The sequence below is a fragment of the Chiloscyllium plagiosum genome, unplaced genomic scaffold (assembly GCF_037043375.1).
Source record: "Chiloscyllium plagiosum isolate Xiang-an unplaced genomic scaffold, Cpla_swu_hap1 HiC_scaffold_28, whole genome shotgun sequence".
NCBI classification, from domain to species: Eukaryota; Metazoa; Chordata; class Chondrichthyes; order Orectolobiformes; family Hemiscylliidae; genus Chiloscyllium; species Chiloscyllium plagiosum.
The window spans coordinates 32,496,944-32,524,310 of NW_028270166.1; the positions used below are offsets into that span (position 1 = coordinate 32,496,944).

General features: G+C 39.8%; 1 protein-coding gene across 4 annotated transcripts; it reads right to left on the reverse strand.

Moving 5' to 3' along the window:
* Positions 1-61: 61 nt before the first annotated feature.
* Positions 62-27,367, reverse strand: r3hdm4 (R3H domain containing 4). Of its 4 annotated transcripts, none has more exons than XM_043721027.2 (9): positions 27,210-27,347; positions 25,378-25,418; positions 12,584-12,738; positions 10,379-10,497; positions 7,191-7,314; positions 3,770-3,855; positions 2,631-2,716; positions 2,179-2,234; positions 62-2,086 (listed from the first exon to the last, which is right to left on the reverse strand). In XM_043721027.2, the coding sequence occupies exons 1-9, from the start codon at positions 27,330-27,332 to the stop codon at positions 1,983-1,985; spliced, it is 894 nt and encodes a 297-aa protein (XP_043576962.1). In that variant the 5' UTR covers positions 27,333-27,347; the 3' UTR covers positions 62-1,982. The 4 variants fall into 4 exon arrangements, with proteins under 4 accessions (XP_043576962.1, XP_087832225.1, XP_043576963.1 ...); XM_087976099.1 differs by lacking the exon at positions 27,210-27,347 and adding an exon at positions 26,859-26,918; XM_043721028.2 differs by lacking the exon at positions 25,378-25,418 and having other exon boundaries at positions 27,210-27,367.

Sequence of the window (27,367 nt, forward strand, 5' to 3'; positions counted from 1 at the left end):
ACATCAGCTATCTTTATACTGTTAAGTGGCTTGAGACAATGAATAACATTTGTGACAAGGATTTTGAATTAAATCAATCTTTTATTCTGCCTTCTATTCCATCCTGATAACATGAAATATGTAACAGGTTGAAGTTTGTTTGTTAACAATTTCTACATACTATACAGAAACCTTTAAGACAAAGCCAACCAATGTACTTAAAGTTTTTCCATGAAAAAGTCTACCTTCTAGAATTTATTAATATATTGGTCTATTGGATTTGCAAGAAGGTGAAGACCAGATAACAATGACTAATTTTTTAAAGTATTTCTGCATTACAACTAAAAATGGAAGTGGTTTAGCAGAAAAAGACAGTGATTCGTAATCAAAACTGCAAAACTGTCATTTAGTAACTCATTGGAAATTGAGTTTTATAAAAAGGATTGGCAGATTATAACAATTCTGAAAGTAAAACTGCAGAACCATATTTTGTAGGACAGATGTAGACTTTTTTTGGGCGTCAGTCAGCATTGATATCTTTCAAAGACAAAACTCCTGCAGGTGTTTTTAGAAAATAATGCAAATAATAAGCATGCCAAACAAGCTAGCCTCTTGGAAAAAAAAGACAACTTGACACTGAAAGAAAAGACAACTTGACCACCAAAAGAAATTAGTCCAGTCATCTTGTCACAGATTGTGGAATGTTTGTTCCATCCCAAGTTAAATTACTGATCTTAAACTGCTGTCTGCTGTCTCAGCTGCCAACTATCAAGTCCATACTAATTAGGAAACTGAAGCTGGGACTTCTCATGACTGTTTAACTGAAATTAAGTAACATTTACACACCAGCTGATGGGGAGCATTGAGTCACAGCAGCTAAAGTAGGTGGCAAGTGTGTGACACTGCAATTGGAAATATTTTACTTAGCAAACAGAACAATGCTGAGAAAATAATGAAATTCTGTAGAAATGTTAAAATTACCCAAGGTCTGAGTGCTGAATATCACTTTGACAAACTTTGTTTACTAAACAGCGCATGCTTAATGAAACAGAAGTTAACTTATTTAAAAATCGTAATTCCTGGTGACTAAATTCACACCATGTGGAAATCTCCAGATAAGTAATACCAAACAACACTTCACCTATTTCAGTCCAAATCAAAGTCTGTATTTTTCTTCCTTATTTATAATATACAGGCCAAAATCCATATTGACTCTTAATTTGTCTATTAATTCTTGAAATAAAATTAATACAAATCACATGCAGAAGATTCTATTACTTTCCACAATACCTAATGTTACCTACAGATACACAACTAAACATTCTTTATGATGTGTTAAAATATTTTCCAACAACCCACCATATTAGAGATAAAATACTCTTCATGTATGTGTGGTTCCTTAGCTATACATCCCAGTAGGTTTAGGGTTTATAGACTCATGGGAATTCTCAGTGAGCAGTGTGATCACACCAATACTAACTCATTGCAGACTCTTAGATAGAGAATTGGCAAATTAGATAAAAATCTGAAGTTGGTGCATCTCTGGAATTATTCAGCTCCTCCATCTGTGCCCCCCCCCCCCCACCCCCCACCAAATATTGGGTGGCTCCCACAAGCCAGGCAGAGTAAAAAACAAACTAGAATTGTTCATAAATTAAACAAGTAGCTATAGCATTCAATGTCACCTAAACCAGTCTGCAGAAGACATTTACTTTCCCCATCAATATTGAATATACCAGAAAGCAAAATATAGAAAAATTAAAGTGGTACATCATATTTTTTGATCGATCTTCAAAACTGAACATTACATTCAAAAATGTATTTGTGGCTTTAAGCAGATAAAGCAATCAATAACTTTATATCCATAAAATAGGAACCATTGGTTTTAGTTCCTAATGTGTGACTAAGCAGCATGGAGGATTTTACACAAAGATACTTTGGCAGCTGATTAGTCACTTAACATTGACACGTCCAACTGAAATATGATGGGGATAATTTCATGATCATCTCTTCTGTTCTAGGTAGGCAGATAACAGAGGCACAGGAGGCAGAAAATCTGTCCCTTTGTTGCTTACTTCTGTCTGCCGTTTTCCATTGCAGTCAGAACCTATAAAAGATTGCACAAATAAAGTGGTATGGCAAGTTCAATTACACGCCAAGTACAAAGCTGAATTAACAAAGCACTGATGTAAAACTTACTTTGAGAGACAAGGTCTAGATACTGACAAAGGGCATGAAGTAATAATCTCTCGTAGCTGAAACAGATGTACAAATGTATGGAAAGTGACTTGTGGCTCCAAAAATATTTTTAAAAATCACATTTATCCAACACTACAAAGACTAAATTCAGTGTTCTTTCCAAACAAAACCACAGCTGAATTCTCAGCCACTACTGGTCTTTCCTAGTTACTTGCTTTCTAGATGAAATTTCATTATTGATTTGGGTCAAATATGATGTTGAAACATTGACGAATGAAAATAAAGTAGCAAAAATACAACATTTTATTATTTTTCGCAACAGGTCAAGCCAATTTAGTTTCCCCACAAACCACCAATAGTGAATATTTCAGCATTTAGAGTGCAATAAAGAGCTTTTTTTTCATTTAAGACGTAAAAACTTTTAACATATTGCTTTCGGGAAATTATCTTACCTGTTTTCCAGCATTGCTTTGTACACAGACTGTGGTTTTATGGCAAAGAATCTAGTCAGCTCCTCTTCTAGAAACTCCAGGGTACCCTGAATGAAAGAATGTCCAAACAATGCTCATCACAGGATTGGAAATAAAATGTACCCCACCCACCGCATGCTACATTTACCATTGATAATCAATACCATAATATTAGTCAAATCACTACTACTACTCAGACCATCTTTGGAAAGAATTTTACTGATCAATTTATGAAGCTCATCAGTTTATATACAATTCATATCATTATCTGTCCCTTCATCAACATCACTTAAATAAAAATCTGTCTGGTTATTATTTCATTGCTCTATGATAAAAATGTGTAACTTGGTTGCCACATTATCTACAGTGCAGCAGTGATTCCATATTTTAATTAAACAATTTGAGGAGCCAAGGTTGGGAGATGTACTATGTAAATACAAGGTTTTTCTTCACCCCCCATAAAATTTAGTCATTATTTGGTGACTGCATCTAAAACATTTCCTGTTTTTATGCAACTGATGTATAAGCAGTGCAACATCATAGTTACCAGAATAACTGGAAAGAATTTTGATATTGCTGGTTTTTTGGAAAGAATTTTACTAATCAATTTATGAAGCTCATCAGTTTATATACAATTCAAATCATTAAGGAGAGATCTATTCTATTGTTTCATACCTCCAAAATCAGGATTGAAACAAACCAAACTATATATCCAGTTCAAAGAATTTCCATTTTATCAGTTTGGGAACAAAGCTGTGTCACATGGTATAAGAGTCAAAATATTACTCAGAGACTGAATATGTCACCATGGATGGAGAGCGATGTGGAATCAGGGAACATTGTGTGTTCTATGCATAGTTATAGCATATAATGTTACACATTACTCATGCATTAATATGCATTTTTGAAAATTAGGCCCTCAAGATTATTGGTTCAGCTTTTTCAGAGAAAATCAGCTGAAATCACAATGTGATCCTGAAATAAAATCAGCTTTCCAAGACCTACTGAGTCGCCTTAAACTAGTCTTACACGCATAAACTACATACAGTAACTTTGTTTTAGTCTATTAGTGCAGCTACATAAAAACTCTAATCTTATTACAAAACCCCTGCAGTACTAACCATGGGAATTTGACGCCGTCTTAAAGTAACACGGAGTCTTCGATCAATTCGCTGAAAACATTCCTTTCCTGCATAGCCAGACTGCTCTATAGAAGAAAAAATGTTGTACATATGACAATAAAATACAATTCACGTTTTTGGCTCATTTCCCTGCGTAATCTTGTGACTGCCTTGGAAAAGCAGTCAACAGTGCAAATAATTTAATTATTTTGATTACTCAGTCTCATAACAGCAATATCCAAAGCATGAATGGGACACTTGAAACAGGATCTCAAAATTTGGAGTAAATTTTTTTTTGCTCAATTCAATTAGCTGGTGTTTAAACCAAGGCGAAACTTAAACAACTGCATATATTAGCCTACCAGTCTGACAAAGATTCTGGGAAGTTATTTAAAACTGAGTACTTGCACAAATTTGGACTTGTCAGCTCAAGTCTGCATAGATTTCTGTAGGCTAAGGAATGTTCAATTAATTTAGCTGAACTAATTTAAGTCACTGACATAGTAAGAGAATATGAAATATTCTGATATTTATTTTTATGATTCTGATATTATGCACTTCCAGAAAGCATTTAATAAGGTTCCAAATGGGATCATTGTCAAAAGTGAAAGGCCACAAAAATTTCGGCAAATTTATGACATAGGTTATAAAATGGTAGGCAGTAGGAGATAGAGTAACAGGGACAGAGTACGTACCATAAAATCAAAAGAGATGTACAGCATGGAAACAGACCTTTGGTCCAACTCGTCCATGCCAAGCAGATATCTTAAATTACTCTAGTCCCATTTGCCAACACTTGACCCATATCCCTCTAAACCCTTCCTATTCATATATCCATCCAGATGCCTTTTAAATGTTGTACTTGTACCAGGCTCCATCATTCCCTCTGGCAGCACATTCCATACATGCACCACTGTCTGCATGAAAAAGCTCCCAGGTCCTCTTTAAATCTTTTTTCTCTCATCCTTAACCAATGCACTCTAATTCTCGTGCTAGAATCCCCCAAGTCAGAGAAAAGACTTTGTCTATTTACTCTATCTATGCCCCAAATTATTTTATAAATCTCTATAAGATCACCCCTCAGCCTCCGACACTCCAGGGATAACAGCCCCAGCCTATTCAGCTTCTCCCTCTTGCTCAAATGCTCCAAACCTGGCAAATCCTTGTGAATCCTTTCTGAACCCATTCAAGTTTCACAATATCTTTCTTCTAGGAAGGAGACCAGAATTGCACACAATATTCCAAAAGTAGCCAAACCAATGTTCCCTACAGCCGCAACATGACCTCCCTATTCCTATTGTCAATGCGCTGACCAAGAAAGGACAGCATACCAAATGCATTCTTCACTGTCCTATCTACCTGTGACTTCACTTTCAAGGAGCTATGAACCTGAACGCCAAGGTCTCTTTGTTCAGCAACACACCCCAGGACCTTCCCATTAAGTGTATACGTCCTGCTCTGATTTGCCTTTTGAAAATGCAGCACCTCACATTTATCGAAATTAAACTCCATCTGCCACTCCTCAGCCTATTGGACCATCTGTTCAAGATCTCGTTGTAATCTGAGGTAACCTTCTTCGCTGTCTACCACACCTCCAATTTTGGTGTCATCTGCAGACCTACTAACTATACCTCTTATGCTCACATCCAAATAATTTATATAAACAAAAAGCAATGCACCCAGCACTGATCCTTGTGGCACACCAGTGGTCACAGGTCTCCAGTCTGAAATGCAACCCTTGACCACCACCCTCTGTCTTCTAATTTCAAGCCAGTTCTGTATCCAAATGTCTATCTCTCCCTGGATTCCATGTAATCTAACTTTGCTAACCAGTCTACCATGAGGAACCTTGTCAAACACCTTACTGGAGTCTATATCGATCACGTCTACCACTCTGCCCTCATCAATCCTCTTCGTTACTTCTTCAAAAAACTCAATCAAGTCATGAGACATGATTTCCCATGCACAAAGCCATGCTGACTATCCCTAATGACTCCTTGCCTTTCCAAAAGCATGTACATCCTCTCCCTCCAACAACTTGCCCACCACTGATCTCAGGCTCACCAATCTGTAGTTCCCTGGCTTTTCCTTACCACCTTTCTTAAATAGCAGCACCACATTTGCCAATCTCCAGTCTTTCAGCACCTCAGCTGTGACTATCCATGATAAAAATATCTTGGCAAGGGGCCCAGCAATCACTTCCCTAGCTTCCTTCAGACTTCTAGGACACACCTAATCAGTTCCTGGGGATTTATCCGCTTTTATGTGTTTTAAGACATTCAGCACCACCTCCTCTGTAAGATGGACATTTTGCAAGATGTCACCATCTATTTTACCACATTCTATATCTTCCACGTCCTTCTCCACAGTAAACACTGATGCATAATACTAGTTTAGTATCTCCCTATCTCCTGTGGTTCTACACATAGGCTGCTTGCTAATCTTTGAGAGGCTCTTTTCTCTCCCTAGTTACTGTCTTTTATCCTATATTAATACTGATTCTGGTGCAAGTTCTGTTTCCTTATTACAACATATACCACACCTTTTGTCTTTTGTTTCATATATCTTTGTTGTTTTAAACATATCTGACCTTCCATTTTGTGCCACCTGACCCACTTCTCTTTCTCAACAGCATAAAACCCATCACATTTTTACCTCTCTTCAGTGATTATGATCAAACATAGTGGCCTCAGAACATTAACTCTTCACAGATAGTGCCAGATAATACTTTATTATTTCCTAGGACTATGCCTATTTTAGATTTACAACATCTGCAGCATTTTGCTTTTATATTATTCGAGAAACTTGGCTCATACCTATCAGGTATAAACAGTGATTTAATCAAGGTGATTAGAATGATAAAGAAATAATAGAGTAACCAAAGAGAAATTATTAGTTTTCCAGAGAGGAAATCCAGAATAAAAGGGACATATTTTAAAAATTGCCTGGTCAGGAGTTAAAACAGGTGATATCTCTTACACAGAGGGCAGTAGAAATTAGTAGAAATCTTTCACCAAAAGATTATAGATTCTGAGTCAATTAATTTTTTTCAATGAAGATCTGATACATTTTTCTTGGATTAGAAAATCAAGGAATATGAAGCAAAGACTGATAAATGCAGGTAAGGTAAAGATCAGCCATGAAGTAATTGAAGGTCAGAAAGATATTCAATTCCCATGTTCCTAAGGAGAAAGTGAGGTCTGCAGATGCTGGAGATCAAAGTTGAAACTTTATTGCTGGAACAGCACAGCAGGTCAGGCAGCATCCAGGGAACAGGAGATTCGACGTTTCGGGCACAGGCCCTTCTTCAGGAATGGCCTGTGCCCGAAACGTCGAATCTCCTGTTCCCTGGATGCTGCCTGACCTGCTGTGCTGTTCCAGCAATAAAGTTTCAACCATGTTCCTAAGGACTGTTTCTTACCCCCTCTTTTGTCCTGTGAATGCAGGTGCACTTTTCCTTTGCTCTTTTTCTTTGCTTCTTCCTCTAGGTAATGTAGAAACTTCTCCTGTTCCTCACCAGTACGGTTCATGAAATCATTCCAGATCTGTAAAATGGAATTTAACTGCCATCTACCAGGTACGTTGTGCAACAATAACAATCTAATGGGTAAAAAGCTGTTATTTCTTGTATCAACTTGGCATATTTGTTACCCAGCAAAAGACAAATTTTGCACTGCAAATGGTAATTAGTTCATGGCTAATAATGTAATAAAATCCATGCTCACAGGGAGCTGTTTCATCAGACTTCAAGATTCTGTATCTGAATATTTCTTCAAGCATTACCTTTCACTCCAACAGTAAAGCACTGAAACAGAGTGGAAAAAGAGAATAGCAAAAGTACTTTCCTAATTATTAGAAATAGTTCTGCTACAAGCACAAACCTTTCATCTTCTTAACCCTACACTCACATGGTAGTGCCCTGAAAAAGTGTACAAAGGCTGAAATCATGGCTCACAGGGAGGTTAACTAAAAACAAATCAAATAATAGTGATCTTTGTTCAAAGTTTGTGCGAAGATTTGTAGCTCGGGTGCTCGTTGTTGTGGTTCTGTTCGCCGAGCTGGAAGTTTTTGTTGCAAATGTTTCGTCCCCTGGCTAGGCGACATCATCAGTGCTTGGGAGCCTCCTGCGAAGCGCTTCTTTGATGTTTCCTCCGGTGTTTATAGTGGTCTGTCCCTGCCGCTTCCAGTTGTCAGTTTCAGCTGTCCGCTGTAGTGGTTGGTATATTGGGTCCAGGTTGATGTGTTTGTTGATGGAGTTTGTGGATGAATGCCATGCCTCTAGGAATTCTCTTGCTGTTCTCTGTCTGGCTTGCCCTATGAGAGTAGTGTTGTCCCAATCGAATTCATGTTGCTTGTTGTCTGCGTGTGTGGCTACTAAGGATAGCTGGTCGTGTCGTTTCGTGGCTAGCTGATGTTCATGTATGCAGATTGTTAGCTGTCTTCCTGTTTGTCCTATATAGTGTTTAGTGCAGTCCTTGCATGGTATTTTGTACACTACATTCGTCTTGCTCATGTTGGGTATCGGGTCCTTCGTTCTGGTGAGTTGTTGTCTGAGCGTGGCTGTTGGTTTGTGTGCCGTTATGAGTCCTAGGGGTCGCAGTAGTCTGGCAATCAGTTCCGAGATGCTCCTGATGTATGGTAGTTTGGCTAGTCCTTTTGGTTGTGGTATGTCCTCGTTCCGTGGTCTTTCTCTTAGGCATCTGCTGATGAAGTTGCGCGGGTATCCGTTTTTGGCGAATACCTTGTATAGGTGTTCCTCTTCTTCTTTTTGCAGTTCTGGTGTACTGCAGTGTGTTGTGGCCCTTTTGAATAGTGTCCTGATGCAGCTTCGTTTGTGTGTGTTGGGGTGGTTACTTTCATAGTTTAGGACTTGGTCTGTGTGTGTGGCTTTCCTGTATACTCTTGTAGTGAATTTGCAGGGCTGCAAAAAGAAGAAGAGGAACACCTATACAAGGTATTCGCCAAAAACGGATACCCGCGCAACTTCATCAACAGATGCCTAAGAGAAAGACCACGGAACGAGGACATACCACAACCAAAAGGACTAGCCACACTACCATACATCAGGAGCATCTCGGAACTGACTGCCAGACTACTGCGACCCCTAGGACTCATAACGGCACACAAACCAACAGCCACGCTCAGACAACAACTCACCAGAACGAAGGACCCGATACCCAACATGAGCAAGACGAATGTAGTGTACAAAATACCATGCAAGGACTGCACTAAACACTATATAGGACAAACAGGAAGACAGCTAACAATCCGCATACATGAACATCAACTAGCCACGAAACGACACGACCAGCTATCCTTAGTAGCCACACACGCAGACAACAAGCAACATGAATTCAACTGGGACAACACTACTATCATAGGGCAAGCCAGACAGAGAAAAGCCAGGGATTTCCTAGAGGCATGGCATTCATCCACAAACTCCATCAACAAACACATCGACCTGGACCCAATATACCAACCACTACAGCGGACAGCTGAAACTGACAACCGGAAGCGGCAGGGACAGACCACTATAAACACCGGAGGAAACATCAAAGAAGCGCTTCGCAGGAGGCTCCCAAGCACTGATGATGTCGCCTAGCCAGGGGACGAAACGTTTGCAACAAAAACTTCCAGCTCGGCGAACAGAACCACAACAGTGATCTTTGTTTCATGGCCAAGGGCACACAAACAGTAGTAAGGTAGAACTGAGGACATGTACAACAGAAGCAGAAAGTGATAAGCAGTGCTCAACAATGCAACTACTTCTTTCTAAAATAGAGTGAAGAGGAAGTGAATAAGTAAAATTTGCTTTTTTAAAATGTATAGTTAGCAGGTCTGGTATGTGAAATTAAACAAATCAAAATCTGGAAGAAAGAAGAAAGCATTGAATAGCCAGATTATATGATGAATGAAACTGCTGGAATTTCACAGTTCATAACTAAAGATATTATTTCATAATTTTATTATAATTTTTCAATGTTGAATTATTGGTCTTCTTTCATCTGTGTTAAGACTGGCAATTATAAATTGAAACTTAGAAGTTTATAAAACAAACTTCACAAATTATAGAGCACAAGAAATTTATTTTCATATATTTAATGATGCATTCGCAATTCCACATATTTCCTCACTCAGGAGGCAATTATCAATTTAAAAGAAACCCAGCTACCCCTCTGGAATAGAGTAGCAATTTCACATGTACAGCATGGGAGTTTTGTGCTTTTCCAGGAGCTTTCCCCAAGAGTTATGGTTATCCAATACTTGTGCACAATACCTGTTTACTTAAGGAATCATTTATGGGTAAAGTCACTGGTTTGCATTTTTCATGGAAGAATGCACAGAACTAATGAAGAACCATTAAAGCACAGATTAAAATTTCAGAATTTACAATGAATGAAATTTGGCTTGACCGCCATAAACCCATCACCATGATTATGAATCAAATAGACAGAAGACTGTTTTAAGAAAAATACAGAATTGCATGTAATAAACAGAATCTGAATTAGTAATTCAGCATAAATTAATGACCTTGATGAAAGATAATTTTAATCAAGGTATCCATTATTAAAGTTCTAATTCAAAAGTCAAGCTAATAAACTAGAATACCTCAATATAGTCATCATTACTGCAAACTTCTGTGAAAATTGTAGGGGAGGCAGGATCTGTCTGGTCTCCTTCATCTTTGGTACAGTCATCTTTGTCGACAAGGTTCATCAAGTAGTGAGCTAAACAAAATAATGAAAAGTACAGATGTGTTTTCATGCTATAAATTTAGTATTAAAAACTAAGCAGGGTTTGCTAGTTTATAATCATGAGGTAATTACACCGAGCCTGTGACCAGACTTCTCTATTTCCTATTCTATTCCACAGAATTTAAATTAAGCATTGCCAGTCCAAATCTTGAGATTGCCACCATTCTTCCAGTGTAATATCAGACATGGCATGCTCTCAGGTAACTACAAAATAGCACAGATGCTGGAAATCTGGGAAAAACACAGACATTTCTGGAAATTCCTTTCAAAGAGTCATATTGGATTTGGAATGTTAACTTGGTTTATCTCTCCACAGATACTGCCAGACCTGTCAAGTTTCTCCAGGAATTTCTGTTTCTATATTAGCTTAATTATGGGCTGGGACTTACAAAGAAAAGGTCATTATACTCAAGAATAAGGCTACTCATACTTGCACCACTAGTTTAAGTCCAAAGTAGACATTTTCTGACTCAGTGCGATCAGCCACTGCTTTAAGCAGAACTATATCATCGGCATTTAGAAGTTTCTCAGTCAAAATTCTTGTTACATAATCATAACATTCCCCCCACCCCAAGTAACACGATGAATACTATTTGTTATGTGAATTGCATGCTGAAATCTCAAATGTACCCCTACATGCATTTCTCCTGCCTTTGAAAGGCAAACTAAATAAATAATTTATTGACATAACTTTAATGTTCATTTCGTAGTTGGTGAATATACTGATTAATGATTAACATCCACTTATTTCATCAATACTGAACTTTAACACAGAAGTGCGATTTGCCATGCTACATAAATTATTGAGCTAATCTCTAATTACAGACTCCCTGAATCTAGTTGCACTAGGATCAAAGAAAAAGGTTCCTCAATCTGTGTCTTACTTCCTTAACAAATTTTCAGTTGGACCTTCTTCCTGCTCAGAGACCTCACAGAATAGTAAGCATGAAAACAATGAAAATGAAAAATAATATCAGAACCTTCACGTCACCCCTTAATTACACATTATTCCAATTTCGGCAACTCAAATGAGCATCGGCTGGTTTTCCACCATTGACACAACATTTCAACAACAAAGCCTTATTTGGTTCTCGGCTAACATATGTGTTCCAGCACGAATCAACGTATACAAAAAACCGTTGGTTCATTTTCCCCTCCTCAATCTAGAAAGCTAGGTTAATTCTAGTATTCAAATCACTCTTTTCGCCAAGATTAGCTAATGGAGTACTGATTCTAAAGATTGCAATTCAACAATTCCATTTGATTCAGTCTCCAACAACTCTATTCAGAGGAAGTGCACTGTCAGAGGTACAATCTCTTGGAAAACATTTTAAACCCTAGCCCTGCCTAATTGCTGTATTCCATTTATTATATTCAAAGTAACTTTGAAGGGAATGAGAATTATTTCTGCACAGTAAATCAAAGAACTGTAAATGCTGAAGATCTGAAACAAAAATAGAAATTACTGGAAAAACACGGCAGTTCTGGCATCAGCTGTGAGAAAAAAAGTAGTTAATGCTTTGAGTTCGCTGACTCTTCATCAGGGCTGTTCAGATTTCTTTCTCTGTCTTAATACTGATCTTTCAACATCACTTAAACAAATTAACATGACCGCAACTGCTTTTCAAGCAGGAGGCTGCTTGATATGAACTACTCTGCAAAAGTCTGCTGATCTGTTTACCCACATTTCAAAAATGATTAATCAGTTGCAAAATGCTTTATAGCATCACAAGGTTGTGAAAGAGATTGAATAATAGCAGTTTGCAACTTCCTATTTCCACATTAGGAAGTGCATTTACTCAGCAAGCCATTAGGAAAGTTGAGTAAAACAAGCACCAGAAACCAGTTACACTTTCCAAAAGAGCATATCCCAGACTGTATAATCCAGTCAATATTCTTTTTGAATACCTAACTAAACACAATTTAGATCAGTAAAAGAAACACATTAACATTTAACTATCACAGTAATAAATGCTATTAGTAATTCAAGATGTCAGTCATGCTGATAACAGAAAATGAGCACTTTGGAAATTCTGTGTTCTCAATATCCAATCCTTACTGTTCTCAAGTCTCCTCAGACTTTTTCTTCCTTTTGGCCTGGGAATGAGATCAGAGTTGCGAATTGCTTGATTGATGTAATATTGTTTGCGTTTTGCAGGTGATATACGCTTTGATGGGGAGTGGTGTAGAGGAGGAAGGCAATCTTCAATCAAACTGAAAATACATGAAAGAGGAAGAGTAATTATCATTTATAATGTATAACCAATAATGCAAGCAGTATGCAAAAATTGGATTCTCTGAAACACAATGTGTGCAGACTAGTTCGTTCTGTTTTTTCGGAGGCTCTGACTCTGCAATTCCACAGGCATTGGAAACCTGCTGATACCTCATCTGATAGGCGAGTTGTTTTTTAGGTAGCAGGTAAACATTAGTTTCAGCTCAAGAATTCAAGTGGAAAAATCAAAACCTCAAAATATGACTAAGCGATGCAGCACAAAAAGTTGTTTTTCCTGCAGTTATTCCAGACAAACAAGGCCAAGTAAATTGTTAACCACTGAGTTAATTAAAAAATCAATTAAATGAACTGTCGGTTTAGGATTGCATTCTGACGTGAAGCAGTAATTACACATAGCTGTAATATGGCAACTTCAAGACACAGCAAGTATTTAATGTAAGTTAACTTCTATTTCCTCATTTCTTGTTCTAAATGAGCTAAGACATAAAAAAGAACAAAGAATAATCAATATAAACTGAGTAAGTAAATATTAAAATTGGCTTTAAAAGATGTGTGTATGTTGTGTTGCAGACACATTTAAAAGTATATCACTTCCTTTAAAAGTAAATAAATCATAATGCCTTATAAAAGTCTTGGTTAAGGACAGATAGCAGAACAAAGTGGTAAGCAGTTATTTTCTAGACATCAGAGAAGAATACAGGAATTTTCTGCAAAACTCTGGATTAGGACTTCACTTTTTTTCAGTAAGCTGCACATTAAGGATCTGGACTTGTATGTACAGGATATAATGTTAAAGTTAGGGGCTGTTGTGGCACAGTGGTAATGTCCATACCTCTGAGACGTTAGGCCTGGATTCAAGACACACCTGCTCTCAGAAGTTGGTTAGAAAGTATCAATAATGTTAAAGTTTGCAGATAAAAATTTATAAAACAATAAGGAATTCAGTAACAGATGTGAAGGACATGACAGACTGGTGAAATAGGAAGGCATGGTTGGCAAGATGAAATTTAACACAGCGAAATAAGAGGTGATACATTTTGATAGAAAGAATGAGGAGAGGCAGCATAAAATGGAATGGTTTTAAAGCAGGTACGAAATAGACATCAGGGGTATATGCACAAATCTTTGAAAGGTCAGAATAAATTGAGAAGCCTGTTATTAAACAAAAAGTAATATTAGCAGCGCTATTACAATCATAGACATGTACAGCATGGAAACAGACCCTTTTGTCCAACTTGTCCATGCTGAGCAGATATCCCAATTCAATCTAGTTCCACCTGCCAACACCCAGCCCATACCCCTCCAAACCCTTCCTATTCAAATACCCATCCAGATGCCTTTAAATGTTGCAATCGTACTAGCCTCCACCACCCCCTCTGGCAGCACACTCTGGACTCCCCCACCCCAGAGAAGAGACTTTATTTATTTATTCTATCCATGCCCCTCATGATTTTATAAGCCTCTATAAGGTCACCCCTCAGCCTCCGAACGCTCCTGGGAAAACAGCCCCAGTCTATTCAACCTCTCCCTATAGCTCAAATCCTCCAATCCAGGGAACATCCTTGTAAATCTTTTCTGAACCCTTTCACATTTCACAACATCTTTCCAATATGAAGGAGACCAGAATTGCATACAAAATTCCAACAGCGGCCTAACCAACGTCCTGCACAGCCACAACATGACCTCCCAACTCCTGTACTCAATAGTCTGAGCAATAAAGGAAAACATACCAACGCCTTCTTCACTAGCCTATCCACCTGCGACTCCACTTTCAAGGAGCTATGAAGCTGCTCTCCAAGGTCTCTTAGTTCAGCAACACTCCCCAGGACCTTACCATTAAGTGAATAAGTCCTGCTAAAATTTGCTTTCCCAAAATGCAGCACCTCACATTTATCTGAATTAAACTCCATCTGCCACTCCTCAGCCCATTGGCCCTTTCAAGATCCTTTTGCAAACTGAGGTCACCTTCTTCGCTGTCCACTACACCTCCAATTTTGGTGTTATCTGCAAACTTACTAACTATACCTCTAATACTCACATCCAAATCATTTCTATAAATGAAAAGTAGTGGACCCAGCACCGATCCACCAGTCACAGGCCTCCATTCTGAAAAACAACCGTCTGTCTTCTAACTTTGAGCTAATTTTGTATCCAAATGGCTAGTTCTCACTTTATTCCATGAGATCTAACCTTGCTAACCAGTCTCCCATGAGGAACTTTGTCAAACACCTTACAGAAGTCCACATAGATCACGTCCATCTCTCTGCCCTCATCAATCCTCTTTGTTACTTCCTCAAAGAACTCAATCAAGTTTGTGATACACGATTTCCCACGCACAAAGCCATGTTGACTATCCCTGATCAGTCCTTGCCTTTCCAAATATATGTACATCCTGTCCCTCAGGATTCCCTCCAATAACTTGCCCACCACCACCATCAGGCTCACTGGTCTATAGTTCCCTGGCTTGACCTTACCACCTTTCCTAAACAGTGGCACCATGTTAGCCAACCTCCAGTCTTCCAGCACCTCACCTGTAACAATCGTTGATACAAATATCTCAGAAAGAGGCCCAGCAATCACTTCCCTAGCTTCCCACAGAGTTACAGGGTACACCTGATCAGGTCCTGGGGATTTATCCACATTTATGCATTTCAAGATATACAGCACTTCGTCCTCTGTAATGTGGACATTTTTCAAGATGGTACCATCTATTTCCCTACATTCTATATCTTCCATACCCTTTTCCACAGTAAATACTGATGCAAAATACTCATTTAGTATCTCCCCATCTCCTGCGGCTCCACACAAAGGCCGTCTTGCTGATCTTTGAAGGACCCTGTTCTCTCCTTAGTTACCCTTTTATCCTTAATATATTTGTAAAAACCCTTTGGTTTCTCCTTAACGCTATTTGCCAAAGCTATCTCATGTCCCTTTTTGCCCTCCTGATTTTCCTTTTAAGTATACCCTTGTGGCCTTTATACTCAAAGGATTCACTCGACCTATCCTGTATATACCTGACATATGCTTCCTTCTTTCTCTTAACCAAATCCTCAACTTCTTTAGTCATCCACATTCCCTACACCTACCAGCCTATCCCCTCACCCTAACAGGAGTGGACTCTCCATGGACTCTCGTTATGTCATTTCTGAAGGCTTCCCATTTTCCAGCCGTCCCTTTACCTGCAAACATCTGTCCCCAGTCAGCTTTTGAAAGCTTTTGCCTAATACCGTCAAAATTGGCCTTCCTCCAATTTAGAACTTCAACTTTAAGATGTGATCTATCCTTTTCCATCACTGTTTTAAATCTAATGGAATTATGGTCATTGGCCCCAAAATGCTCCTCCACTGACAACTCAGTCACTTGCCCTGCCTTATTTCCCAAGAGTAGGTCAAGTTTTGCACCTTCCCTAGAAGGTACAACCACATACTGAATCAGAAAATTTTCTTGTACACACTTAACAAATTCCTCTCCATCTGAACCCTTAACACAATGGAAGTCCCAGTCAATATTTGGAAAGTTAAAATCCCTTACTATAACCACCCTATTATTCTTACAGATAACCAAGATCTCCTTACAAATTTATTTCTCAATTTCCCTCTGACTATTAGGGGCTCTATAATATAAACTCAATAGGGTGATCATCCCTTTCTTATTTCTCAGTTCCACCCAAATAACTCCCCTGGATATATTTCCGGGAATATCCTCCCTTAGTACAGCTGTAATGCTATCCCTTATCAAAAATGCCACTCCCCCTCCTCTCATGCCTCCCTTTCTGTCCTTCCTGCAGCATTTGTATCCTGGAACATTAAGCTGCCAGTCCTGTCCATCCCTGAACCATGTTTCTGTAATTGCTGTGATATCCCAGTCCCATGTTCCTAACCATGCCCTGAGTTCATCTGCCTTCCCTGTTAGGCCCCTTGCATTGAAATAAGTGCAGTTTAATTTATCAGTCCTCCTTTGTTCTCTGCTTTGTCCCTGCCTGCCCTGACTGTTTGACTCACCTTTGTTCTCAACTGTACAGTCTCAGATTGATCTCCTTCCTCAGTATCTCCCTGGGTCCCACTATCCCCCCCCCCCAACCTTACTAGTTTAAATTCCCCGGAGCAGTTCTAGCAAATCTGCCTACCAGTGCATTAGTCCCCTTCCAATTTTGGTGCAATCTGTCTTTCTTGTACAGGTCACTTCTGCCCCAAAAGAGCTTCCAACGATCCAAAAATCTGAATACTTCTCCCATACACCAGCTCTATCCTCCTATTCCTGCCCTCACTAGCTCTATCCTCCTATTCCTGCCCTCACTAGCTCGTAGCACCAGGAGTAATGCAGATATTACTAATCTCCTTTCAGAATCCTATCCTTTTCCCTTCCTATACTCTTGGTTCCAAAGTGTACAATGACCTCCTGCTGGCCCTACTCCCCCTTGAGAACATTCTGCACCCTCTCCGAGACTTTCTTGATCCTGGCACGAAACAATGCACCATTTTGATTTTTCGTTGCAGGCCACAGAAACGTCTGTCTGTACCTCGGACTAGACAGTGCCCTAACACAATCAATCTCTTAGAACCCGGTGCACCCCTCATTTCATTAGAGTCAGTCTCAATACCAAAAACTTGGCTGTTCGTGCTACGTTCCCCTGAGAATCCATCACCTCCTACATTTTCCAAGACAGCTCACTTGTTTGCAATGGGGATAGCCACAGAAGACTCCTGCACTAACTGCCTATCTCTCTTACCTTTCCTGGAGTTAACCCATCTATGTGACTGTATCTGCAACTTTTCCCCCTTCCTATAACTGCCATCCATCACATCTCTTTGCTCTTGCAAATGCCTCATTGCCTCTAACTGTCACTCCAACCGATCCATTCGATCTGATAGGATTTGCAACCAATGGCATTTATTGCAGATGTAATCCTCAGTAACACATAAACTCTCCCTAAACTCCCACATCTGACAAGGAGAGCATATCACTCTACTAAAGGCCATTTTTGCTTCTTTCAATCTACAGACTCAGAAAATAGCACTATCTTATGCCTCTACAAAACATTGCTCCAGATTAAATTAATACTTATAGCTTATTTTTTAAGGTTAATCAAGAGACATATCTCAACAAAACATACACAATCAAGAAAGAACCCACTCTACTCACTACTGCAGGCTTACTGTAAAGCCATGCTTAAAATATCCACTTACCTGTTTCTGTGCTGTGATCTCTCCCAAACAGGTTCCTCCAAGATTAGTTATGAATTTCACTGTTTGTTAATTTTCCCAGATGCACTCTGATGTCCAGCGATACATGAATCCAAACAGCAAAGGCAGTTACTGTGCAGGTTCACTGCTGTGTCAGTTAGAAGTGTGGGTTTGTCTCTCTCTCTCTCCTACACTGACCTTACCACGTGCTTCCTTTGTCTGTTCCTCTCCCTTTTAAAAGTGCTGTTGTGGGGGCATCCAAGATGGCGGCGACCCAGCAAGTCTGAGTCTATAGTGCTCTTCCCAAGATCTGGGTAAAGTGGGTCACCCACCTCCACTACACTCACTAAATCATTCATAATAGCTGTTTAATTTAATTAGTTGCTTAGTATTACATTTAAACAGTCTAATATTTAGCAAAAATGACCAAAGGGAAGGGACCCCGCAGCTCTCAGCAAGCAGGAACCCCTCCCTCACACTCTCCAGCTGCAGCAGAGCAGTCCACAGCCGCCCCGGGGGACTTAGCTACAGTGACAAGTCTTGTGGAAATGATCTCCAAGCTGGACGCGAAGATCGACGCTTTTATCAAGGAGTCCCGAAGTCGATGGGACTCACTCTCAGCTGCGCTGCAGAAGCACGACTGAGACATTAAGGAGATCGAGCGCCGAGTCGGAGGGGCGGAGCTAAAGGCCGTGACCTCCGAAACTACAGCACAATCGGCCGTGGATCAGGTCCGGACTCTCGAACAGCGAGTCCGGACCTTAGAGAATTACATTGACGACCTCGATAATCGAGGTCGTCGAAAAAATATTCGCTTGCTGGGCCTTCCCGAACGGGAAGAGAAAGGCCAGCTTACAGCATTCCTCCAGCAGTGGCTGCCACAGCTTTTAAATCTGGAAGCTGGATCAGGCCAGGTAAGGGTAGAATGGGCCTACCGGGTCGCAATATGCGGGCCCGGCTCGAACCAGCGCCCACGCCCGGTCCTGTTCCAGCTGCAGAGCTATAGGGAGAGGCAGATACTCCTAGAAGCTTCTAGAAATCTTGGAAAAGGCCCCCAAGCTATGACCTATAAAGGATCCAAGATCATGTTATTTCAGGACTTTTCCCCAGCTCTGGTCCAAAAGAGGAAGGCATTCGACGAGGCGAAGAAGCGTTTAAGGGACTTAAATATTCAATACTCCTTACGCTACCCAGCGACGCTACGCTTTAACCATGAAGGATCCGTGCATAACTTCGGAACGCCAGAAAAGGCTAAGGAATTCTTGGACTCTCTTAGATAAATTGTAAGAGATAATGGATGTTGGTTTGCCTTTCCCCCCGCTTTGGTTTATATCCCCCTTTTTTTTTCTTTTTTCTTACCTTACTTTTTAATACTATCATGGGGGGTGGGGAGAGGGATTTGATTTTCTCCCCCCCCTTGGGGTTGGGGTTTTTTAAAATTATTTTATGTATATATGTGAGTATGTATGTATATGTGTGTATATATATATATATAAGCCGGGGGGTTTGTGGGGGGAGGTGGTTACCTTATTCTATTTTACCTCTGTCTTTAGGAGCGGGGTTGTTTTTCCCTTGTTATTTTGTATTATTATATTTAATTATTATTTGTTGAGGTGGTAATTTTATAGTTATATGTTTATATATGGTATTAACATTATCAAATATATCCAGGTGTTGGTATGGGTGAGGGTAGGGTGCTCACTGTTAACTCTAGCTTTGTATTATATTTGAATTCTCATTTTATTGAGGAGCATCTGGGTCAAGGGTGGGGCATTGGTTGGGAGAGGATATGATGGACTTTTGGAAAGAAAGTGACACCCCCTGGGAACAAGGGGGAAAATCTCCACTTAAATATGTTTTATATTTTTTTTATTATTTAGAAATAGTTTTTTATTATACTGTTGTGAGTGTATTAGAGAGCCTTTATTTTTGTAAATTTTATATGCTCTATGCTCAGGATGTTCTGGCTAGGGTTCCCCCTCCTGAGGGCAGTTAAGAGTCAGTCACATCCAGGCCAGACCAGGTAAAGATGCATCCTTCCCTAAATGGCATTAGTGAATGAGATAGTTTTCCCTCAGCAATCTGTGGTTACATGGTCATTAGACTCTTAACTCCAGATTTTTACTGAATTCAAATTCCATCATCTGCTATGGCTAGATTCAAACCCGGGCCCCCAGAATATTAGGTAAAAACAATGTCTGCAGATGCTGGAAACCAGATTCTGGATTAGAGTGGTACTGGAAAAGCACAGCAGTTCAGGCAGCATCCAAGGAGCAGGAAAATCGACGTTTCAGGCAAAAGTCCTTCATCAGGAATACAGTATTTTGCCCGAAACTTCGATTTTCCTGCTCTTTGGATGCTGCAAGCCCCCAGAATATTACCAGGTATCTAAATTAATAGCCTAGCAATAGTCCTGATTTGATTTGTTGTCGTCACATGTACCTAAGTACAGTGAAAAGTGCTGTTTTGCAGACAGTTCAGGCAGATCATAACATAACATACAAGGATGTACAAATCATAAGGTATTTATACAGAGCAAAGCATACAAGATTACAGCTACACAGTGGTGCACAAAAGCAAGATCAGGATTAGATTTCAAGTTAGAAAGGTCCAATATCTAATAACAGCAGGGAAGAAGCTGTTCTTGAACATCTTGGTACATGTGTTCAAGCTTCTGTATCTTCTGCCTGAGGTTAGAGATCGGAGGAGAGTATTACCGTGGTGGGAGAGGTCTTTGATTATGTTGGTAGCCTTTCGTGGCAACGAGAATTGTAAACAGAGTCCATGGATGGGTAGTTGGCTTTTGCATTATTCTGGACTGTGTACACAACTTTCTGTAGTTTCTTACAGCTGTCATACCAAGCTGAAATGTACCCAGATAGAATACTTTTGCAGCATTTGTAAATGTTGATGAGGGTCCTCATAGTCATGCCAAATTTCCTAAGCCATCTGAGAAAGAGATGTTGTGCCTGCTTGACCATCGCTGCTACGTGGGAGGTCCAGGAGAGATTGTTGATTATTGTCACTCCTTGGAACTTAATGCTCTCCACCTCCGCTCTATTGATGAAGATAGGGGCGAGTCCTCCTTCTTTCTTCCTGGTCAATGATCAGATTTTTTATTTTGCTGACACTGAGAAAGACATTGTTATCATTGCACCATGATACCAAGTACTGTATCTCCTTCCTGTATTCTGACTTATCATTATTTGATGTCTGGCCTAAATCGGTGGTATCATCAGCAAATTTGTAAATGGTGCTCTTATGAAATTTGACCATACAATCGTGAGGGTACAGGGAGTACAGTAGAGGGGCTGAGTGGGCATCCTTGCAGGGCACCAGTATTGAGCATTATTGTGGATGAGGTCTTCTTCATTGATTACCATCTGTGGGTTAGCCAGCTGAGGGTCCAGTTGCAGAGAACAGAGATCCAGGTCTTGAGATTTGAGATTAGTTTCATTGGGATTATAGTGTTGAAGGCAGAGCTGTAGTCAATAAGTATGAATGTGACATAGGTATCCTTATTATCCAAATGTGCCGGGGATGAATGTAGGGCTAGGGAAATGGTGGACCTGTTTCACCGGTTGACAAAATTTGAGGGATCGAGGCAGGCTTGGAGGCTACAGTTGATGTGGGCCATGGTTAACCTCTCAAAGCACTTCATGATTATGGAGATCAGGGGCACCAGGTAGTAGCCATTGATGTGGTTTCTTTAGTACTGGGATAATGGTGGTCTTCTTAAAACAGGTGGGCACTTCAGATTGTAGTATGGAGAGGTTAAACATGTCAGTGAATACTTCCATCAGCTGGTACACGGAGAATCTGAGTCCTGCATTCTTCACTGAACCAGGACTGATCCCCGAGGTTCATGATATTGAGAGAGTGGGGAACATGCAGGATCTTAAGGTTGTGGTTATGGTACAGTACAATTCTGCTACCACTGATCACTCATGGGATGCGCAGTTGAGTTGCTAGATCTGTTCAAAATCAATCCCATTGAGCACAATGTAGTATCACACAGCATGGAGGGTACCCTCAACATGAGAATGGTCTCCACAGGACTATGCAATGGTCTCCCCAACCAATACTGCATGGCCAGACATATCAGAGGATAATGTCAAATATGATTTTCCACCTTGTTGCCTTTTTCACCAGACTAGCAGGGCCTTGTTAGGACTTAGCCAGCCGAATAACTACATAAAATTATAAGAAATAGGAGTAGCAGGACATTGAGCCTCCCCTGTTATTGGACAAGATCAATGCTGATCTACCCTTGGCCTCAACTCCTCTTTCATGTCAATTCCTCATAACACTTTATTCTCTGACCCTTCAAAAATCTATCTGCATCCTCTATAAATACTTTCGGTGATCTAGCTCCACCATTTTGGGGTAGGGAATTCCAATCTTTCACAATCTTCTGGGTAAAGAAATTCCTTCAAATCTCAGGTTAAATGAGTATCCTGTAATTCTGTTATTATGTCCCCAGCTTAATGTTCCTATACTAATTGAAACACCTTCTCAACATCTATCATATCAAGTCCCCTCAGAATCTTCAATGTTCTCACAAGATCATCTCTTTTTCTTTTAAACTCTTATGAACAAAAGCCTAACTGGTTAACCATTTTGATAAATCAACCAGTTCCTTCCAGGAAACAGCCTAATGAATCACTTTTGAATTGCTGCCAATAGCTGTACATCCTGATGAAGAACTTATGCCCGAAACATCGATTTTCCTGCTCCTTAGATGCTGCCTGGTTTGCTACGCCTTTCCAGCAACACACTCTCAACTCTGATCTCCAGAATCTGCAGTCCTCACTCTCTTCATATTAATCCTGATGTGTGTTAACCAATTCTCTGTGTTAACCAATTCTCAATCCAAAAATTACCCGACATTCCATGCTCAATCGCTTTTTTTGTGGCATCTTATTAAATGAGTTCTGGAAATCCAAATACACTACACTATTTGTTCCCCCTTTATCAACTCTGCTTCTTATATCCTCAAAAGAGGTCGAGTCAATTTGTCAAACATGATTTCCCTTTCACAAAGCCACGCTGACTCTATTTGATCACTTTAAAGTTAAAAATCACAACACCAGGTTATCGTCCAACATTTTTAAAATGCTTGGATGCAGGCCATCAAGTCTGGAGACATGTCTTCCTTCAGTCCTATTAATTAGTTAAATACTTTACCCCTTATGATAGAAATTGTTATAAAATCTTTCCTTCCATTAGTATCTTTCTTACTGTTATCTTTGAGATATTTATAGTGTTCTTCTAATTAATAAAAAAATCTTTTACTAAGGTTTAAATTATCTGCATCTCCCTGTTCCCATTATTAATACCCCAGTTGCAACCTCTCTTTCTTTACACATTGGTGGTTCTTGGTGGTTTTTGATTCCTTACCAATTTACTTTCATGATCAATTTTCTCTCATTCTGTTAACCTTTCAGTCCAGGGCTGGTTCCTAAAAAAAAATTTCAATCCTCTGGCCTACTACTAGTTTTCACTGCTTTGTATGTCCCAGATTCTGACTGGATATTCTACTTGCCTACTTCTGTTTACCATGGGTGGTTTTACGAATCAGTACTTTATTTTTGACTGGTATATGTTTATGCTGAACATTATGAAATATCTGTTTAAGCATCTGCAACTGCTTTATGCTCTGACTTTTGACTTAGTGCTGTAAGAAATAGTCCCTGGTGCAGTCTACAAACTTGAACTTCTACGTTTCCATTCCCATCTTATTTGTCCAGTAAATATACAGAATAAAATGACCTTGTAGTTCCCTTCAATTACTTGTTCTACAATGTGACACTTCACTGGGGCCCAGCCAACTCTCAACAGTGATCTTTTTTTTCCCTTGCTCTTCCTTATTTCCACACAAACTGATTCAGCATCTATCACACCAAAATATTTATTCACCATCACTCTGATTTCTTCCTTTATAACAAAGCTACCCTACCTCCTTTTCCTTTTTGCCAAATCTTACGGAATATCAAATACACTGGAGTATTGAGTCCCCAGTCCTGGTCATCCTGCAACAATGTCTACCTACTATCTATCAATTCATAATCATTTATTTCTATTTGTGCCATCACTCATCTATCTTTTTGCAAATGCTGCATGCATTCAGGTAAAGAGCCTAAACTTTTCACTTTTTAGCATTATTTATTCTGGTTCCAATTCCTGTTGCATTCTTCTGCAAATAATTTCTATCCCCTCCCTGTCAAACTTTGAGTATTGTTCCTCACTTCACTATCCTGTACTTCTGCTCTCTCATGTCTTTATGATTTTTAAAGATTTTCTTCAGTCGAACACCCTCATCCATTAGTCAGTTGAAAACCCACACTTTAGTCTTGCTGCCAAGTCACTCTTGGTAATGTATATTCAATTCTTTCACCCAGAATACATTGTGCCCTTGCCACTCTCAATGCTTCCTCCAAGTTGTGTTAAAGTTGCTGGAACAGCTAGGTAGGTGGGGAAAGGAGAGGAGAAAAGATCAATGTTGAAGACTCCAAAACCACACCCTCACAACTGTACACCACTGTGCTGCCATCTTTCCTTGGGCAGGACATACCCTGGAAAGTGGGAGGTGATGTCATCATCTGATTTGATTCCTGCAGTCTGACTATGTCAGGTTGTTGCTTGACTAGTCTATGAGACAGCTTCTGATTTTAGCATTAGCTCTCAGATCTTAGTAACTTTGCAGAGTCGAGAGGACTCTGGTGCCTAAGTTTCTGATGCCTAAGTTTCTGATGCCTAAGTTATAACAAAGCTACCCTACCTTCTTTTCTTTTTGCCTATTCTTGCCACTCTCAATGCTTCCTCCAAGTTGTGTTCAAGATGCTGAACAGCTGGATAGTTGGGGAAGGGAGAAGAGAAAGATCAATGTTGATGACTCCAAACCCTTTGTTATTTCAGATGTCTAGGTTGATGCCAAATGGTCCATTCAGTTTTGTTCCTTTTTTGAGGCAGTTGTTACAACTGAATGGCTTGCAAGTCCAGTTTAGAGGGCAGTTAAGAATCAACCAAATTGCTATGTGTCTGGAGTTATACATAGGCCAGACAAGGCAAGGGCAGCAGATTTCCTTCTGTAATGGACATTACTCAAAAAATTAAATATGTTTCAATGTCAACTGATAATAGTTTCACAGGCATCATTCGATTTATAATTCCAGATTTTTAAAAAATATAAATTCTTTCATCTATCTGCTGCGATAGGATATCAATCTGTTTCCCCAGATCATTACCAGAGTCTCTGGATTACTAGATCAACACTACAGTATCACCTCTCCTAATCTTTGGGGGAGGCATGTGAGGTGCTGATCAAATGAGCCTTGGTCACTGATGTAATTATGAGTGTCATTAGTTATGCAGAAAGGAACACATATATTTATACAGCACTTCATACAATTGAGGATGTCACAAAATACTCACAGTCGAAGTACTTCTGAAATCTGATCATTTGGCTTCTGTGTCTGCACAATGTGTAAGACCAACAAATATGAAATAAAAACAGTTTTTACAACCAGCAACACCATCTATTCTAATACTTTTCCACCAATAACTAGTTCCAGTTATTATCACCAACACCATCACCATTTATTAACTTTAAAAGAAAACCTTGGAAAATGTACAATGGCCATTTAAGGTTGAAGAAATGGTTAGATGAAGAATTTAATTTCAAATTTTTAATGCTGGTGTTAAATTTTGGTGATCCACATGACAACCACAGGGTATCTTACAATAGGGAAGCAACCAATCAAAAGCACTTGATAAAACTGTAATACAGAGGACAGCTGCCAGGAAACCAACAACCTTAATGATTCAAGAGGTCCTACTCCAACATTCCTAATAGTTGGCAAACTGGATAGATAGAAAATGTTCAAAATCATAAAGGATATGAAAACAAATGAGAATTGGATACAAATTCAGATGGGTCAATAACTAAATGACAAATTCAAGGTGACTGGCAAAAGAACAAGGGGCAACAAAAGGATTTGTTTTCCTGTTCTTACAAATGCACCGTTTGGAAGGACAGTGGAAGCAAACTCAAACATAATTTTCAAAAGACAAATCCATAATAACTATGCAGTCAACAAATTACTCTGCCAAAGGACTTATGCGTGAATGACCACCTCCTGTGCTGTATCTCCAGAGGTACGTAATAACATCTCTGAACCAGTTGCTTAAAAATATCTATCATTCTATCATCAAGGAGGAATAGCAGTGCAGACCATAAAGGAAGTGAAACAGCAGCATATATGGTTCAAAACAGTTCAGAACTTCCAAACTTAAGTGTCTGAAACAGTTCTTTGCACAATCATGTAAACATCTCTGATAGAATGAGATGCAGATTTATAGCTGGCATTTCTAAAGATCCATGCATATTTTGAGCACTGAAAATAATCTTATTCCTGTTTAACTGGATGTGTTGTGCAATGAACAAGAAAATAAATGCTAAACAGATGTGTTGTGACATTCTATGATCTCCGGAGACTTAGCCCTGTATAAGGACCTCTACTACTCCCACAGCAGTTGGACGTGGTAGATGTTTAGGAATAACTACATACTGAAAGAGCTCTTGTGACACAGTGGTGATTTTCATAACTCTGAGCCAGGAGACCTGGGTTCAAGTCCAATCTCTTCCAGAGATAGGCAATAACGTCTCTGCGCAAGTTGTTATTTTAAAAAAAGTACACCTAAAGAGTTTCGGTAGCGCAATAGTCACCACCTTCACCTCGCACGCAAGAGGCTCTCCGGCTGGAAATAGAGCAGAAACAGCGATGAAAAAAGCTTGGAAACTCATGCATGATGCCAACCACTTCAGCGCTGGGATCCTGACTTAAGAGATCAGAAACAAATGTGCGGAGAAGCCAAAGAACGGGTGACTTGAATGGTTTAACAGCTTCTCTCACCACGCATGTTCCTGCCCTGCTGAATCTAGCATTCTTTGTTTTCATTTCAGACTTAACTGTTGGGGGATCTATAACCCTGCAGATACTACACACACATAACCTTGCCGATCTAAAAGGAGCTCCGTTCTGTTCTGATACAATCACCACCCCCACCCTTGGCCATCCGCCCACCAACAGATCCCGCCCCCTCCTCACTCTGATTGGTATAACCAGTAACCTAGGAAACCAGAGCACCCTGCCATCGGTCCGCGATCTGTCAATCAGACCTCGGGCGTTCCTTCAGCCACAAAATCCCATGCCATGGATATTTCGGGAAACTCGGCGCAAGAACGAGGGCACGGCGTTACTCACAGGCAATCGTCGGAGGGCAGCCGGTCCAACACATCGTTCCTGTTCGCTACCACCATCTTCATTTACAGGACACAACAAACCGTACAGACAGACGCCCTCACCGGGCCACGGCCCCACCCCCATCGGACTACGTCACTCGCCACGTGCATCCGGGCGCT

Coding starts and splice junctions, on each gene's coding strand:
- r3hdm4 (XM_043721027.2), bottom strand. CDS start 27,332: ATGGGGGTGGGGCCGTGGCCCGGTGAGGGCGTCTGTCTGTACGGTTTG. Junction 12,739..25,377: donor ATTTCAGAAGTACTTCGACT/GTGAGTATTTTG, acceptor ATGTATTTTCAG/TTTGATTGAAGATTGCCTTC. Junction 10,498..12,583: donor TCTGAGGAGACTTGAGAACA/GTAAGGATTGGA, acceptor TATTTTGTTTAG/CTCACTACTTGATGAACCTT.